The 14,442-nt window shown below is 48.4% G+C and overlaps 1 protein-coding gene and 1 long non-coding RNA gene across 3 annotated transcripts in view; one reads left to right on the forward strand and one right to left on the reverse strand.

The window, feature by feature from the left end:
* Window positions 1-7,437, forward strand: part of TMC3 (transmembrane channel like 3) — a 34,235-nt gene extending 26,798 nt beyond the window's left edge. Inside the window, exons 17-23 of one of the 2 annotated variants that reach the window (XM_058665314.1) lie at window positions 776-886; window positions 1,854-1,979; window positions 2,663-2,741; window positions 3,344-3,386; window positions 4,974-4,990; window positions 5,507-5,817; window positions 6,528-7,437. In XM_058665314.1, coding sequence (XP_058521297.1) covers window positions 776-886; window positions 1,854-1,979; window positions 2,663-2,741; window positions 3,344-3,386; window positions 4,974-4,990; window positions 5,507-5,817; window positions 6,528-7,347 — 1,507 coding nt within the window. In that variant the 3' untranslated portion in view covers window positions 7,348-7,437. The remainder of the gene's footprint in view (window positions 1-775; window positions 887-1,853; window positions 1,980-2,662; window positions 2,742-3,343; window positions 3,387-4,973; window positions 4,991-5,506; window positions 5,818-6,527) is intronic. The other variant, XM_058665315.1, reaches the window with a different exon arrangement.
* Window positions 185-13,730, reverse strand: LOC131480447 (uncharacterized). Its single transcript, XR_009245534.1, has 3 exons — window positions 13,539-13,730; window positions 12,263-12,413; window positions 185-614 (listed from the first exon to the last, which is right to left on the reverse strand). It is a non-coding gene; the product is annotated as an uncharacterized LOC131480447 (long non-coding RNA).
* Window positions 13,731-14,442: the final 712 nt, after the last annotated feature.

Genomic DNA, 14,442 nt, shown 5'->3' on the forward strand with positions numbered 1-14,442 from the left:
CAGGAAGCCATTGATATTCATCATTACTCTTCTTCCATTTGTTATTTGTTTTATAAAACTTTTTGCTGATCTTTAGCCATCATATAGAAAAATCAGATGGAAAGCATCAATATTGAGCTTGAGGGATTTGTACAAGCTGAACACAGGTATGTAATCAACACCCAGATCAGAAGTAGGGCACAGATGACACTCGAGCCACTGCCTACATGCTGGAGTCCAGGCCTGGCTCCCAGTGGCATCATCTGGTTCACCCAGCATTCAGCTGCATGTCAGTGGTGTGGCAGGCAGCATGGACTCTGCGCTCAATTCCGTTCCTTCTACACAGTGTTGATGAGATCCCATTTGCTGAAACTTCTGTTCCCATGTTGCTGCTGCTGCTGCTCAAGGCTAGCAGCAGAGGGATCCACTTGGGAGGGATGCAGATGGACAGGCAGCCAGTCTAAGATTTTTCCATTGGATCGAGTTTATTTAGCAAGGAGCCATGGGTGCAGGATGGCATCACAACTCTCTTGATTGGGGATGGAGAGGTGCTTATCAAACATTTATCAGACGAATAGGCTGGCTGAGAGGCCTGTGACATCCTTGGAGCACCGATTGTTGGGACTTCAAGCTTCCTATGATTAATGACACAGCGAGTTGAGTTTGTGTGTTTGCAAAGACTTGGGGTGACAGTTTTGTTGGCATTCCTTTGGTCAAATGCATCTTCTACAGGAGCCCCAGGGAGGGGTGGCACTCCATGAAGGGCATTGGCTTGGTTTTTTTGTTTGTTTTGCAGGTCCAACAACTTCTACCTGGCCATGCTTTTATTCATGCTGTTCCTGTGCATGCTGCCCACCATTTTTGCCATTGTCCGGTACAAACCCTCTCTGAACTGTGGGCCCTTCAGGTAAAGTCACTGTGGTGCTGCCAGCTCCCCCTGGAGATGCCGTGAGCCGTAGGAAAACTGATTTGCATGCAACTGCACATTCCTCATGACTCACAGTTACAGACAAAGCTCTGCTGAATACAAGACCAGGGCCCTTAGCAAGCTGCTCTCCAGTGCAATCATTTCTGCTTGTGTTAACAAGATACAACCCGTTCTGCAGGTGTTGGCCCAATGGTTAAGACACCCACTTCCCATATTCAACTTCCTGGATGCAAGCTCTAGCTCTGGCTCCTGACTCCAGTTTAGTGCTAATGTGGACCTGGAAGGCATCAGGAGATGACTCATACAGTCAAATCCCGATGGGGACCTACATTGAGTTCCCAGCTGCCTAGCATTTGGGGAGAGAGCCAGCAAACAGGTCTCTCTCTCTCTCTCTCTCTCTCTCTCTCTCTCTCTCTCTCTCTGTCTCATCTCTGCCTCTTAAATATTACAAAAAAAAAAAAAAGACATAGCCCTTCCAAGAATAAAAAAAAAGCAAGAGCATAGGTCCTGGGCTAGAGAGAAATCCCATCTGATCAAAACCCAGGAAGTTTGTATTAATAAAGTGAGAGTCCACACCATTTCTTCTACACTCTCTAGCTGTGCCCAGAAACCCTAAAGCCATGTGCTCCTAACATCAGTCTTAAGTCGATGTGAATGAAACACATCTGTACTCTTTACAGTCAACCTTTGCTTACACTGTTAAAACACACATGATATTATTATGGAAGCCACTCTCCCTCTGAGCTATTAGGTGCTGAAATGCCTATTTTGAATGAAGTTGCCGTAGGAGTGCCATGTGTCTTGTGTACATGGATAACTGCTTCTGGATTTGTGAATGACGTTGACGATCAACCTCAAAGCACTCAGCCACTTTTTGAAGTCCTGCAGCATCCTCTGCCAAAAGCAGTGGCATCTGGAGCTGCATTTCTCTGTGTGTCTCTCGCAGCGGGCAAGAGAAAATTTACGACATTGTCTCAGAAACTATTGAGAACGACTTTCCTGCATGGTTTGGCTCTGTGTTTGGCTACATCAGCAGCCCTGTGGTCATCCTGCCTGCTGTGTTGCTTCTCGTGTGAGTACCACGGCTCCCAGTCTTACGGGGACCCCTCTGCTGTGGGCCAACAAGACAGTGCCACTTTGCCATAATGCCACCCGATTCATTCGTGCCTGTGGAGATCCCTTGCAAAGCCTGCCACTCTAAGCAGGGACTCTGATCTGGCACCACTGTGTCACAGACTCCATGTCCCAGCCAGGGAGAAAGAGAGAGTACCCTAGGCCTCCACTGACTCATGATCGATTGACCAACAGATTTAGGTCAATGACTGTGGCCACAGCCAAGCACTCATTGTCACTATGTCATTACCCATGAATTTAAATCATCCTGAGAAGATTTTTAACCTTTCAGCAAAGTCACTGTAGTTTGTCTTGGCTAACAGAGAAAAACAAAAAAGCCAGGAGCCCAGTCCCCATGGTTTAAAATGCTGGAAAATGGCTCTCCCACCGTCACTCCTTCCTTCTGATGATCACCAGGGCAGAAGTCCAAGTTCATTGGAACTGCCATGAGAAGTATCAGAAGGAAACAGGAAGTGACTCCCTGCCAGGGGCTTGAGAACTTGCCAATAGATTTGGTCCCGACATGCAGGTACCAGGGGTAGCCCACATCTGGCCCCAAGGACTCCCCATTCCTGGCAAACCCCAGGCGTGGGGAGCCTGGTGGGAACTGTGTCCTCACCACCCCCTGTCCTTCTGTCCTAGCATGCTCATCTACTACCTTCAGAGCATCGCACGGTCACTTCGGCTCAGCAACCAGCAGCTCAGAATGCAGATCCAAAACGCAAGTATCCCTGGGCACTTGGCCATGGCCAAGGCATGTCAACCACAGGGCTGGGCTCTCATCAGCAGGGGAGCAGAACAGATCAAAAGTCCATGGAAAGATTGAATTAACAGATAATGTTTGGGTGCAAAATCCTGCATACAAGGGGTCTTTAGATAGTTCACTGCGACTGCCCTGAATCAGCCTGCTGAGTGAGGTCCCGTCTTGGCATTCCGGGGACTCTTGATCACTCCCTAAGGCACAAGGGCACCACCATGACTGCCCAGTCCCAGCCCAGGGCTGCCAGGAGCAAGCCACCTTGAGATTCTTGTCCTCCACAAGGGGCCTTTGCAGATGCATGGCTTGTTCTGTGAAAGGCCTGTGAATGAGCTGGCCCTGCCAACAGCTGGCGAGGCATCAAATCAACTCACAGCTGTCTGCATTTATTCACTCAAGGAACAGGCCTGGGTCCACAGCACCCTGTCCCAAGGTGCCGCTAGTCGCTGAGTCTGGACCCAAAGACTGTCCCATGACGTAAATCAGGTCTCCCCCTCAAGAACATTGCTGCCTCTTGTTTGCCGCCAGCCCAAAACTAAGTATGATGATTGTCATTTGTATTGCAGGCGAGATCTGAAGATAAGAAAAAGGTTGCCCAAATGGTAGAAGGTACGTTCATGGTTTTTGAAACTGCAGAGTCCTCTTTCTGGTAACTAAACTGAGGAGTACCAGAAGATGAAATGTATATGATGAAACTGACTTCTTGTTTACAACCCTCACCTGTACTCCTGAGCAACACTGGTTTTCCGCTCACTCCTCATGGAAGTCTTTGTTTAGTGGAAGGTTACGCTTGGGATTATGAAGGACATTGAAAGCCTATTGCTGTAAAAATGATGAGAAAACCAAGAAAGGAAGGAGGGTGGCAGTGAAAGGGGAGGGGATAGAAGGGAGGAATGTAGCGTTATGCGCCAAAAACTCCAAATATGAAACACATGAAATGGGTTCGCTCGTAGACATAAAACAGTTTAAAAATACAGAGTCCTCCTCCCGCAGCTGGTGACCATTGATGAGTGACCAATGGGGAGTAGTTGATGGTTCTCTCTCCTAAAATACCCCAAATTTTGAAATTAACAAGGCACAATAAAACACTGCCAATGTGTCCCGTGTTTGCACCATGCCCATGCCTGTGGGTGATCCCCAAACGTGTCTGGCAGCAGGAGAAAGCCCTGGACTAAGAAAGAGAAAGGTCCCCTTAAAGGTCTATAAAAACCCTTGGAGCAGCCTTGGTCTCTTCCCCACTGTGTCCTGCCTCTCCCTGGCCCTTCCCGTGCTTGTTGGGCCTCTGCCCCAGGGCCCAGCTCCCTCTTTGTCCCATTCCTGGAGACCAATACCAGCTGCACAGGCTCCACCCCCAAAACAGATTCCTGGGGAAGGAGTCACAGCTGGGCCTTGCTGGGCACTTGTCCTGCTCTCCACGTGTTCCTTAGCACCCACTGAGGCAGAGGGCTGCCCCAGAGGAAGGATGGCAGGACCATGAACTGGAAGGCAGGCACATGAGAAAACAGGGAGGCCTCGTGGGACTTGCAGATAGCACCCGCTGAGCCAGAAGACACAGCCTGGGGTGGAGGTTGGGGATGGAAGTTAGGACCTCTGTGTCCCATATGTGACCCGGTCGCAATCCTGGCTAACACAAAGAGAAGGAGAGGCAGGGAGACAGAAATTTTCCATCTGTTGGTTCATTCTCCAAACGGTTGCTATGGCGGGAGCTGAGCCAATTCAAAGCCGGGATGCAGGAACTTCTTATGCATCTCCCATGTGGATACAGGGATCAAAGGATTTGAGCCAACCCCCACTGCTTTCCCAGGCCATAAGCAGGGAGCCAGATTAGAAATGGAGGATCCGGAACTTGAATTGGGACACACAAGGGATGCCAGCACCACAGACAGAGGCTTAGCTAACTATGTCATAGCATTAACCCCCTATACAGCAGGTTTTTTGCTGTTTTTTTTTTTTTAGTTTTAAAAAGCACAGGCCACACCCTACATTAGAAAATAAGGGGGAATGAGGCTTGCAAAAGCCCCCCAAGTCTGCTCTTTAAAGCTGTTTGGACTGTGAACTCACTGAAAGCAACCTCTAGCCCTGTGGGAATAAAGTCTGCATAGGAATCAGAAAGCCTAAGGATTGCACTGACTCCACTCTGCCTTTTAGATGGAAGCCTGTAACTGCTAGGAGGTAGGCAGGGAGACCAGATGGCAGCTCCTGCTGTGAAGTCTGTCCCCGTGACTGCCAAGGATTCCTTGCCAGCTGAGCATGGTCTAGTCTTTCAAAGCTAGGCTCTCTGCAGGCTTTCTGGGGACAACAATGTTTCTGTCTCATCTGCCAGTTCAAGGCCACAGGCATCTCTTTGCTCAATGCCACGTGAACCGGTTACCAAACAACAGTAATCATTAATAATGATAATAACCATAGTGCAAGCTTTATACTCCCCACTGCACACAAGGAGACTTCCAAAATTTCACAGAAAGTAGAATTCAAAGGTAAGTTCATTTTGGTGTTTTGAAATGAATGCATGGTTTGTTCAGTAGTGCTTTGTCTCAGGGACTTTCTGAAGACCTACTCTTCTCGAAAGAAGTAGAGTCCCACCCCTGCTGAGGGGCATCAGGTGGCATGCAGCTGAACCTCTCAGCTCTCACGGGATTCCTCCTAGACTGGCAGCTTCTGAGATGAAACACTCGCCATTTTGGGATGAAACACTGGCTTTTGCTGCCCTTGGGGTTAGGGGCACTCAGCTGTCTGCTGAAAGCCACAGCCGCCTTCAGGCTCATATATCTGTTTTCACAGGTCCTCTCCCTCTGCCCACAGCCCGAATCCAGACCCAGGAGGAAAGCACCAAGAGGCTTCCCAAGGAAAACGACCTTGTCAGCCCTGCAACACCCCAAAATAACGGCACTGTGCTCAATTTTGATTCCCTGAGCAGTAAGAGTAGCCGAATAGAGACAGTCACCCAAGTCCTGCCCCAGAGCCCCAGGTTAAGGCAGAGGGGTCCCTACTCACCTCCTCCTGGAGTTGCCAAGTCCAGGCCAGAGCTGGATACCAACAGGTGAGGCTAATGGTGACACAGAGAAACCTGGCTTCTTAGAATATGACACCGAGGATGAGCGGGGCAGGTGATGGGGAGCAGGGAGGTGCGGTGGGGGCAACGAGCGGGGAGGGCATGAGAAGGGGCCTGCGTTGTGGTGCAACACGTTAAACCACAGTCGCAGCTGCTGCACTTTCAATCCAGCAGCCTGCCAATGCCACTGGGAAGCCAACGGAAGACAGTCCCTGCCATCCATAGCCCCTACCCACTGCTGGCCTGCTGTTGGCATTTGAGGAGTAAACCCGCAAATGGGAGCTTGCTCTCTGTCTGCCTCTCAAATACATTTTTAAAAGGGGAGGGTGAGGTGGGGAAAGGGGTGCTGCTGGGGAGGCCAGGAGGGGTACACTCAGCCCCTGGGCAGATTCAAGCCTGTATGGGGAAGAATTTCAAGTGGGTCTACCTCCCCCTAGTGGGCACTCCAAGAAGTTCCCGGGAGGCTGGATTGCTGCCTAGCAAAGGTGTTGCACAATCCCCCGGCCTTTCTACAAAATAGAGATGGGGCACGCCAACATGGGACACAGACGACCCAGGAGCGGGCTAACAGCTACACCCGCCCCCCAAAGCTTCTGTTTGCACAGTGCATATTAACCTTGAGCAGTGAAAAAGCTGAGCCACTGCTCTAGCTCATAGACCAGGAAGACGCTAGCTACCTGCCCGCGTCTGTCTTACAGGTACGCACACAGCCCAACTGCAAGCACAGGCGACCTGTACAGGGGCGGGTCCTACACACCCAGGACGCTGACAAAGCACATCGAAGATATTCGCTCAGCACCGCTTTCCCGAAAAGACTTCCAGCCCACCAGCCCTCCCACACGTGGCCCAGGAATCCCGGCCTGGGGAGCAGGTGACCCCCGGCCCCACACCCCAAAATACTACATCATCCACGGGCGTGACTCTCACAAGAAGACTCCTTCCGCTTTCTGGCCAGAAAGACATTTCAAGATGAGCGCCTCCGGTGACCTAGTGGAGGTGTACCCCAGAAGCGCACGGCAGTACGTGTCCCGGGTCCTCCACCAGCCCCACTCCCCACCCCTGAGTGAAGAAGAGGACGAGATACAGAGGAGAGATCTGATCGAACGGTCATTTCCTCCTCGCTCTCTGACTGACCTCCACCGAGTTCCCCACTTTTACATCGGAGAAAGGTCACGGAGCCAGACACTGGCTCCCGGGCTCCACAAGTCTTGGCACAATAGCTTTGAGATTGAACCGGACAGGCACCTGTATGTGCACAAAAAGTCTCAATCCCGAAACCTCCCACACCCTCCGCAGCCTCCGAAACACAGAGGCAAGCCCAGAACGGAGCCATCCTTGACGGAGTCCGACTCCATGTCTGCCGCGTCCAGTAGTGACCAGCAGAACAGCGGCACTGACCAGTACCTGCAGATCTTCCACAGCCAGGCCAAGTTTCCCCGGTCTCCAGGCCCCCCAGGCAGGAGGAAGGCCAAGTCCAGGCAAGAGCTGACCACAGACCTGATTTGTTCCAATGTCTGAGACTTCTGAGTTCCTATTTCTAGAGCTCAGGTGGTTCCTATTGGAGATCCAGGCCTCTCTTCCTTTCCAAAAAGAGAAAGTTGGGTCAGGTGAGAGTTAGAGACCTGTGGTGCATGCCTAGACACGCCCACCAGCTGCTGCCCCAGGCCCTGAGACTCAGAGTAAACACTGGAGTCCTCTCCAGGGACTCCTCGTACCCAGCATGCGGCGTGGCAGACAAGGCCATCCAGTCTTTTCCCTCTGTTTGGGGTGACCACAAAATCCCAGGCAACCCAGACCAGAAAAGTCATCCCAGGCCTGAGATTTCAAAGTTTGTCCTGAACAATGAGGGTGAACTGTTTGTTTTGCAACATTATCTGCCAACACAAATACTAACCCTCCCTAACTAGTGCAGTTAGATGACTGTCCTTCAAAATTCCACAAGGCTTGCTTCAGTCCCACAAGGACAAGAGAAACTAGAATTTACTCCTTCAGTCTGTTTCCTGGACTGGAAGTAATCCACATTTATCCCTGGATTGTTTAGGTTTCACTCAGAGCAGGAAACACCTGTCTTTGCGCCTCTCTGCTCACCCCTTTGTTGGCCTTGTGCTGTCTTGCTGGTAACCCGCCTCTTTTGCATGGCAGTGAATAAGGAACTGCTAGCCTCTGGAGACTGCAAGTTTGCCCCCAACAAGCTGCCCACCCTACTTTCTCACACCCCACCCTCATGATTGACGCCCTTTGGAGCCTTTCTGTGGGCGACACAAATCGGTGGTAGTCCAGTCCGGTCTGCCACAGTGAGCCAGGTCAGTATTCTGATCCATAGCAACTCTGATTTGGGTCATTGGAACCTTTCCATCTCCTCCTCCACACTGTGAGCATGTCTGGAGCAAGAACGCTGTTTTTATCATTCCTGCATCCCCAATATCACACACCTAAGGGAGATGACCTGGTTGACAAGAGAGATTCCCCCAACATTGACATGTTCAAACATGTTCAAACCTTGTCAGCTGGAGGATATTCAAAACCTCTGATGCATACAGATGTTTTTAACAGCGAAAGAAGTATTCCATGCTTCGTCGTGAATTGATTGCCCTCGGCTAATAGGATCTCTATAGAAGAGTTGGAGGAGGCCATTAGTGGGCAAGCACTTCTGTGTGAGTTGCAGCGGCTTCTGTGCTCGCTCGTAGTTCTGGTAAAGCCTTTCACGATCCTTGTTATTAGGCCCCTCTGTCAGAATCTCCCACAGTCCAAACCTGCCAGCTCTGCTTGTCTTTAGCCGGACTTGACCCGAGTGACTCCAGGTGGGGTCCCCTGTGCTGGAGCTCAGCAGGCTGGACTCAGGCCATCAGCCACAGCCAGCACGTCTTCTGTCCCAGGCGCCTGTGATGGTGGAGCAGAGTTCACTGCCTGAGGGCTCCCCAGCTCACAGACTCTGCTCTACTTCCCGGCCACGCAGCATAGCCACCTGCTCCTTCAAGGCCATTTGGAGTATCTTTTCCAGCTTTGCCTCTCTCTTCTGAGACCCTCCTTTACAGAGGACATGGAAGAGACACCTGCAGTGAGGGTGTGGAATCAACCTGGGTGTCCGCTGTGGAAGAACACTCAAGGAAAGTGTGTTTACACACAATGGACTATTCTTCAGCCAAAAAAAAAAAAAAAAAGAGTGCCATCTGTCCTCGGCAGCAGCTCAGATAGAGCTGGAGGACATGATGTTATTTGAAATCAGCCCTGCTACAGAAAGACAAACTCTTCATGTTCTCCTTTGGGTGTGGAAGCCAATACATCGGTCGCAAAGAAGTAGAGGGGTTACCAAAGCCTAGAACGGATGTCGGGGGTGAGGGGCTGTAGGGAGGTTGGTGAGTGGGTCCAGGGGCAGAGTGGGATAAGTATGGTTGACCACTGCACATTTCAAAACAGCAGTAGAGAAGGTTTTAAACATTCTCAATATAAAGCAGTTCTGATCATTACATACTCTGTGCATGGATTGAAATGTCATATGGTAGCTCATAAATATGTGCAATTATTATGCAATAATTAAAAATATAATGTTCTTAAAATGGGGTAAAACATCATCCCAGCTGTACCATACAAGATAACCTAATCATAAGGAGTGAAATTCAATCGTGGGCATGGGCACCTGGCTTCTACTGGAGTGGGAGGGCTCACGGGGGCCTGGGAGTGTCCACTTACAGGCCTAGGGGGATGATGCTGGTGGCGGGAGCATACAGAGACCTGGGGGCACAGAATCAGATGGGCAGAGTGAACCTGGGGATTTGCTAAGGTCTATCAGGACATGGACACATCCAGCCCACTGTTTCCTCGCTGGCTGCACAGCATCTCCTGGTAGGAGGAAATGATGTGTGTTTCTCCCATTATCTTCTTGGTGGATGCTAGAGTCATTTGCACCTCTTTGCTACCAGAAATGACACATTGCTAAACCTCTATAGATGACTGAGATGTGGATGCTGGCTCTTTCCAGAAGGGAAATGCTACAGGAACATGCTCAACCTTCCTGCCAGCCACTTTCCTTGTCCTCAGGAGGCCTGACCCTCCTGCACCCGTCTCTGTTGTGCCTTGCAAGAAGGGCTTTTTTTTTTTTTAAATATGTTCACCAAGAAAACTTTATACTATCATGCTGAGTAGCTTTAGCGAGTGACTTTTTTGTTGTTAATTGGCCTCTTCTTTATATTTTCCATTGTGAATTGTTGCCTTTTTTGATGACTGTCATCCCTCCCTTTTTTTAAAATAAGCTTTTAAAATGTGTATAAGATCTTCCATGCATTTGTTCACTCCCCACGTCAGCAGGCCAAAGCCAGGGCCAGGAACTCCACCCAGCCAGGTCTTGTACAAGGAGTGGGTGGCAGGGATTCGAGTGCTTGGGCCAGCATCAGCTGTCAGCCAAGCCCATTAGTAGGGAGCCAAGTCAGAGTGGGACTGGGCTGGAGCCCAGACACTCTGATGTGGGCTGTGAACTTTCAAGAGATGACTTAACGGTTATACCACAATGCCCACTCCCTCAGCTCATCTTCCTAAGCTTTAAGGGCTCCTGATTAAGGCACTACATGTGTGTCCATCATCCCTTGTGTTCTCAAATGCTAACTTTTTATATAAGAGGTGGCAGCAGAAAGCTCCAGACGTGCAAGATCAGGAAGTTTTTGCGCAAATGGGCACTGACCACGTTCCTGTGGGTGTTAGTCATGGTCCCTGGCAGCCAAGGGTGTGTGGGCAAACTAGCGTTGAAGACATGATGCACTATGTTAAAACATTCTCCCCAGTAAATACCTGCATAGCAGACTCAAGTGTCAGCAGCAGCAACATTACGTCCATTAAAACGTGAAGAGTCAGTATCTCTTAATGAGAGGATCTTGGTAACCCAAGGAGGCATCTTTTCGTCATTGCTTGTGTTTCAGAGTTCGTGAAAACTTTGTGCACATCTTGGACAGACTAGCTGTTCTTGACTGTGGGAGTGCTTTCTGGGTGCTCCAAGTGTATGCGTGTGCTTGTACATGTGTGTGTGTGTGCATGCGTGTGGGGTATGCCTGTGTTTTTCCAAGTGGTTTGTTTTGGTTTATCTCTATGTAGTCCACAGTCAACACCACACGTGTTTATAGGTAGGAGGAGTGAGTGAATTTGGGTGCTTGCTCACAATTCTAGCTACGCCTATGGCTTTGCGTACTCTCTGAAATCATCAGGCTATTAATCCACAAAATGAGGAGAATGGTGCAGACTGCACGGGTTAAATGGCACAATATAGGTAAGTGCTTAGGATAACAACTGGCAAGCAGAACAGCAAGTAGCTGTTGCAGAGTGAACCCAAATGCACATGTTCCCTTGCATAGACAGCATCTTCCTGAGCTGCCAGTATGAGAGAGACAAAGAGAGAGGGGGAGAGAGAAAGGAACAACCCAGAAGGAATTTTCACAGGAAGTATAATTACAGCAAACAAGGAGACCACAGGGAATGAGTTCCACAATGGTATCTGCCTGGGCAAGGAAAACAGATATATTTTAGTTTAGGAGCAAACAGATAGGGACAAGAGTTCTTATCTCATGCAGGGGTGGGTACAACTCACCCAGGCTCGGTTCAGAAACACATCTTGACGTGTATGACACACATGGTGATGATGTGTCGCAACCATTCAGCTGGATGACTGTGTGAGCTGAAAGCCACTGCAAGCCCGTGAGTGGCATCTTGTCCTATTTGTCCGTCAATACACCCCTTTTCCCAGGATGCACCTGCTTCATCTAAGTTGGGGGCGGGCATGACATGCCATGAAAATCTGAAAGTTGAAGTCCATGTGGAACTTGTGGAGGTATCACAGAATTCCCAGGGAGCTTCCTGCCTGTAAAGGCACCACACGGCACGTCACGGGCAGGCAGGGCCAACATCCAGGGAGGCTCACACTGTCTTGCAGAGACCACGGCTAGAGGTAACACCCAAACGCCCTTTCTCTCCCTTCCCCGCTACACCTGCTCCCTTGGGCTATCCTCCAGCCCACTCATCACGGCTCATGCTCACATGCATATGTGTGCTCACTTTCTCATCTTGTCAGTACATTTCGTTATCACTTTAGGCACCCTGCCTTTTTTTTTTTTTTTCAAAATAGGCACTTGATATGTTTGTCCTTGGGTGAGACAAGAATGTGAAAGAAATTAACACACCCATGTGTTCACATCAGTAATAAGGATTAGGCTCCCCGGTCAGGGCTGGGGAACTCTTAGCATGACAACGCAGAATGGGGAGACCTTTGGCTGCCTTTTGACCCAATTGCACAGGTGTGGCCCTCACAGCAAGGGTGTGTCAGCCTAGGGCGGCTGGGGATGACACGCAATAAACATTTCTTCATTTCCATGGATTTCTCGCATTTCCAGGTCACAGAAAAAACATTACTGCAGAGAATACAGGGGGAGCTTTGAAAGTCTTGGGGTCTTACCAGAGAGGAATCATGGTGAAGACTTCTGAGTAGCTAGTGACAGTCTCCTGAATGTTTGAAATTGAAAAGTTCACTCGTCTTTGTCTTCTTAGGGCTTTGTGTCTAGCGAAAATTCTAGTAAACTCCAGCACAAATGGGTCTCAAACTAAAACTTTATAGAAAAAATCTGAATTAAAAAAATTATATATACATATATAATATATGTGTGTATATATATATATATATATATATATATATATATACATATATATATTTGAGAGGGAGTTGGCACTGGAATGTAGAAAACTAAGCCTCCACCTTTGGTGCCAGCATGCCATGTGGGTGCTTGTTGGAGTTATGGCTGCTCCACTTTCAACCCAGTTCCCTGCTATTACATCTGGGAAAGCAGCAGAGGATGGCTCAAAGCCTTGTGTTCCTGGAAGAAACTCCAGACTCCTGGCTTTGGATCAGCTCATTGCTGGCCATGGCAGAGCTGGGGAGTGAACCAGCAGGTGGAAGAAATTTGTTCTGTGTAACTCTGCCTACAGTCATCAGAGCTGGACTGCACCAAAGCTGGAACTCCCAAAGCCAAGCGATGCACATACTTGAGCCATCAGCACCGCTTCTCAAATCTAGAACCGTGAGTGAACCTGGGCCACACAGGCACCTTGCTGTGCGAGGCCGAATGCCCACCTTTGAATTTTTTTTTTCCAACAAGGCTTCTTTGCTCCTTTAAGAAGTCATATATATCACCAGCTAAAATAAATAGTATATGTTAATATAACATGAAAAGAAAATGTCCTTGGGGTTGCTTTCCATTCTTGACAGTTTATTCTATACTTCACTAGAAATATACGTTTTATATATATATATATATAGACACACATATAGACTGAACACATAGAACTTACATTCTCTTCTAGGCATAGACAGACATAAACACATACAATATACATACATGTACATATATAAAGGCATATAAGCGTACATCTAATTCTTTCCCAATCAACATACATATGCATATATATAATATACTCATAATAAGTGCATATATGTATACAGGGTATTTCAAAGTGTTCATGAAAATGGAATTACAAATAAGTTTATTGGATTCAAAATTTTGAAATCTATGCAGAGAATTTTCAATATGTGCATTTCTCATGAACTTTTGAAGGCCCCACCCAATCCACTCAGTAATTTCAAAATTTTCTACACCACAATACTTATTTTTTCATTTCACTTCCCACAACCTTTAAGTAGCTCCCTCCTCTGTCAGTGTTTACCGAATGCCACATACCAGTCTGTTTGTCACTGCTTTATGAAGTCACCCAGTCCACATGTCACCTCCAGGGGTCAATATTACTGCATTTCCCACTTTCCAAATCAGGATGTTAATGGCTTAACTGGCCAATGGCTTGCCAAGGTCACAACTGAGGCCTCTGGGATTAGAAAGCAGGCAAGTCAGAGAAAGTAACAGCTCTCCTGTCCAGTGATGCTGCGAGGTGGTCTACACCCTCTGATCGGCTGTGACAGACACACACACACACACACTCTGAGACACTCTGAGACACACACACACACAAGCACACATCCCAGGGGACTGCTGCACGTTAGTGACAAAATACAATTAAAAGGTAAGTTTATTTAAGCACATTTTTTACACTAAAACTTTTATTTTTAGTTCTTTTTTTTTTTTTAATGACTGTTGTAAAGCATCTTCTCATAAGAAAACAGCTTGGGCTGAAGTAAGAACTCAGGTTGACCATTTAATTAGGTTCGAACACAGCTCACTTCCTGCACAGGCCGTCACTTAGTCACAGTGACAACAGTCTCCTAGCACCTCCCTAGCTCTGTTGAGCAAAGTCCTGTGTGCTCCAGATTCCTTTTGCTTGCCTGTTCTTTGCTGGCTACTTCATATTCCACCTGCTGGACACTCTGTAACTTCCCTAAATGATTGACTGCTGGTTTCAATTGCTTGCAACTGCAGGATCAAGCTTATCCATGTCAGGTCACATTTTCTTTGTTTCTCTTCTTAGCTTGCTCTCAGAAGCACGTATTCATACTCTATCCTCACACTACAAAGAACCATTTCTCTATACTCTGACCAACACAGGGTGTTCACAAACCCTTTCGTGCTTCTCAGGTGAATAGAACCTCTGTTTCAATGTGAGGTCCTGTACCTTCCCGTATCTGTATGAACT

The sequence above is a fragment of the Ochotona princeps genome, chromosome 6 (assembly GCF_030435755.1).
Source record: "Ochotona princeps isolate mOchPri1 chromosome 6, mOchPri1.hap1, whole genome shotgun sequence".
NCBI classification, from domain to species: domain Eukaryota; kingdom Metazoa; phylum Chordata; class Mammalia; order Lagomorpha; family Ochotonidae; genus Ochotona; species Ochotona princeps.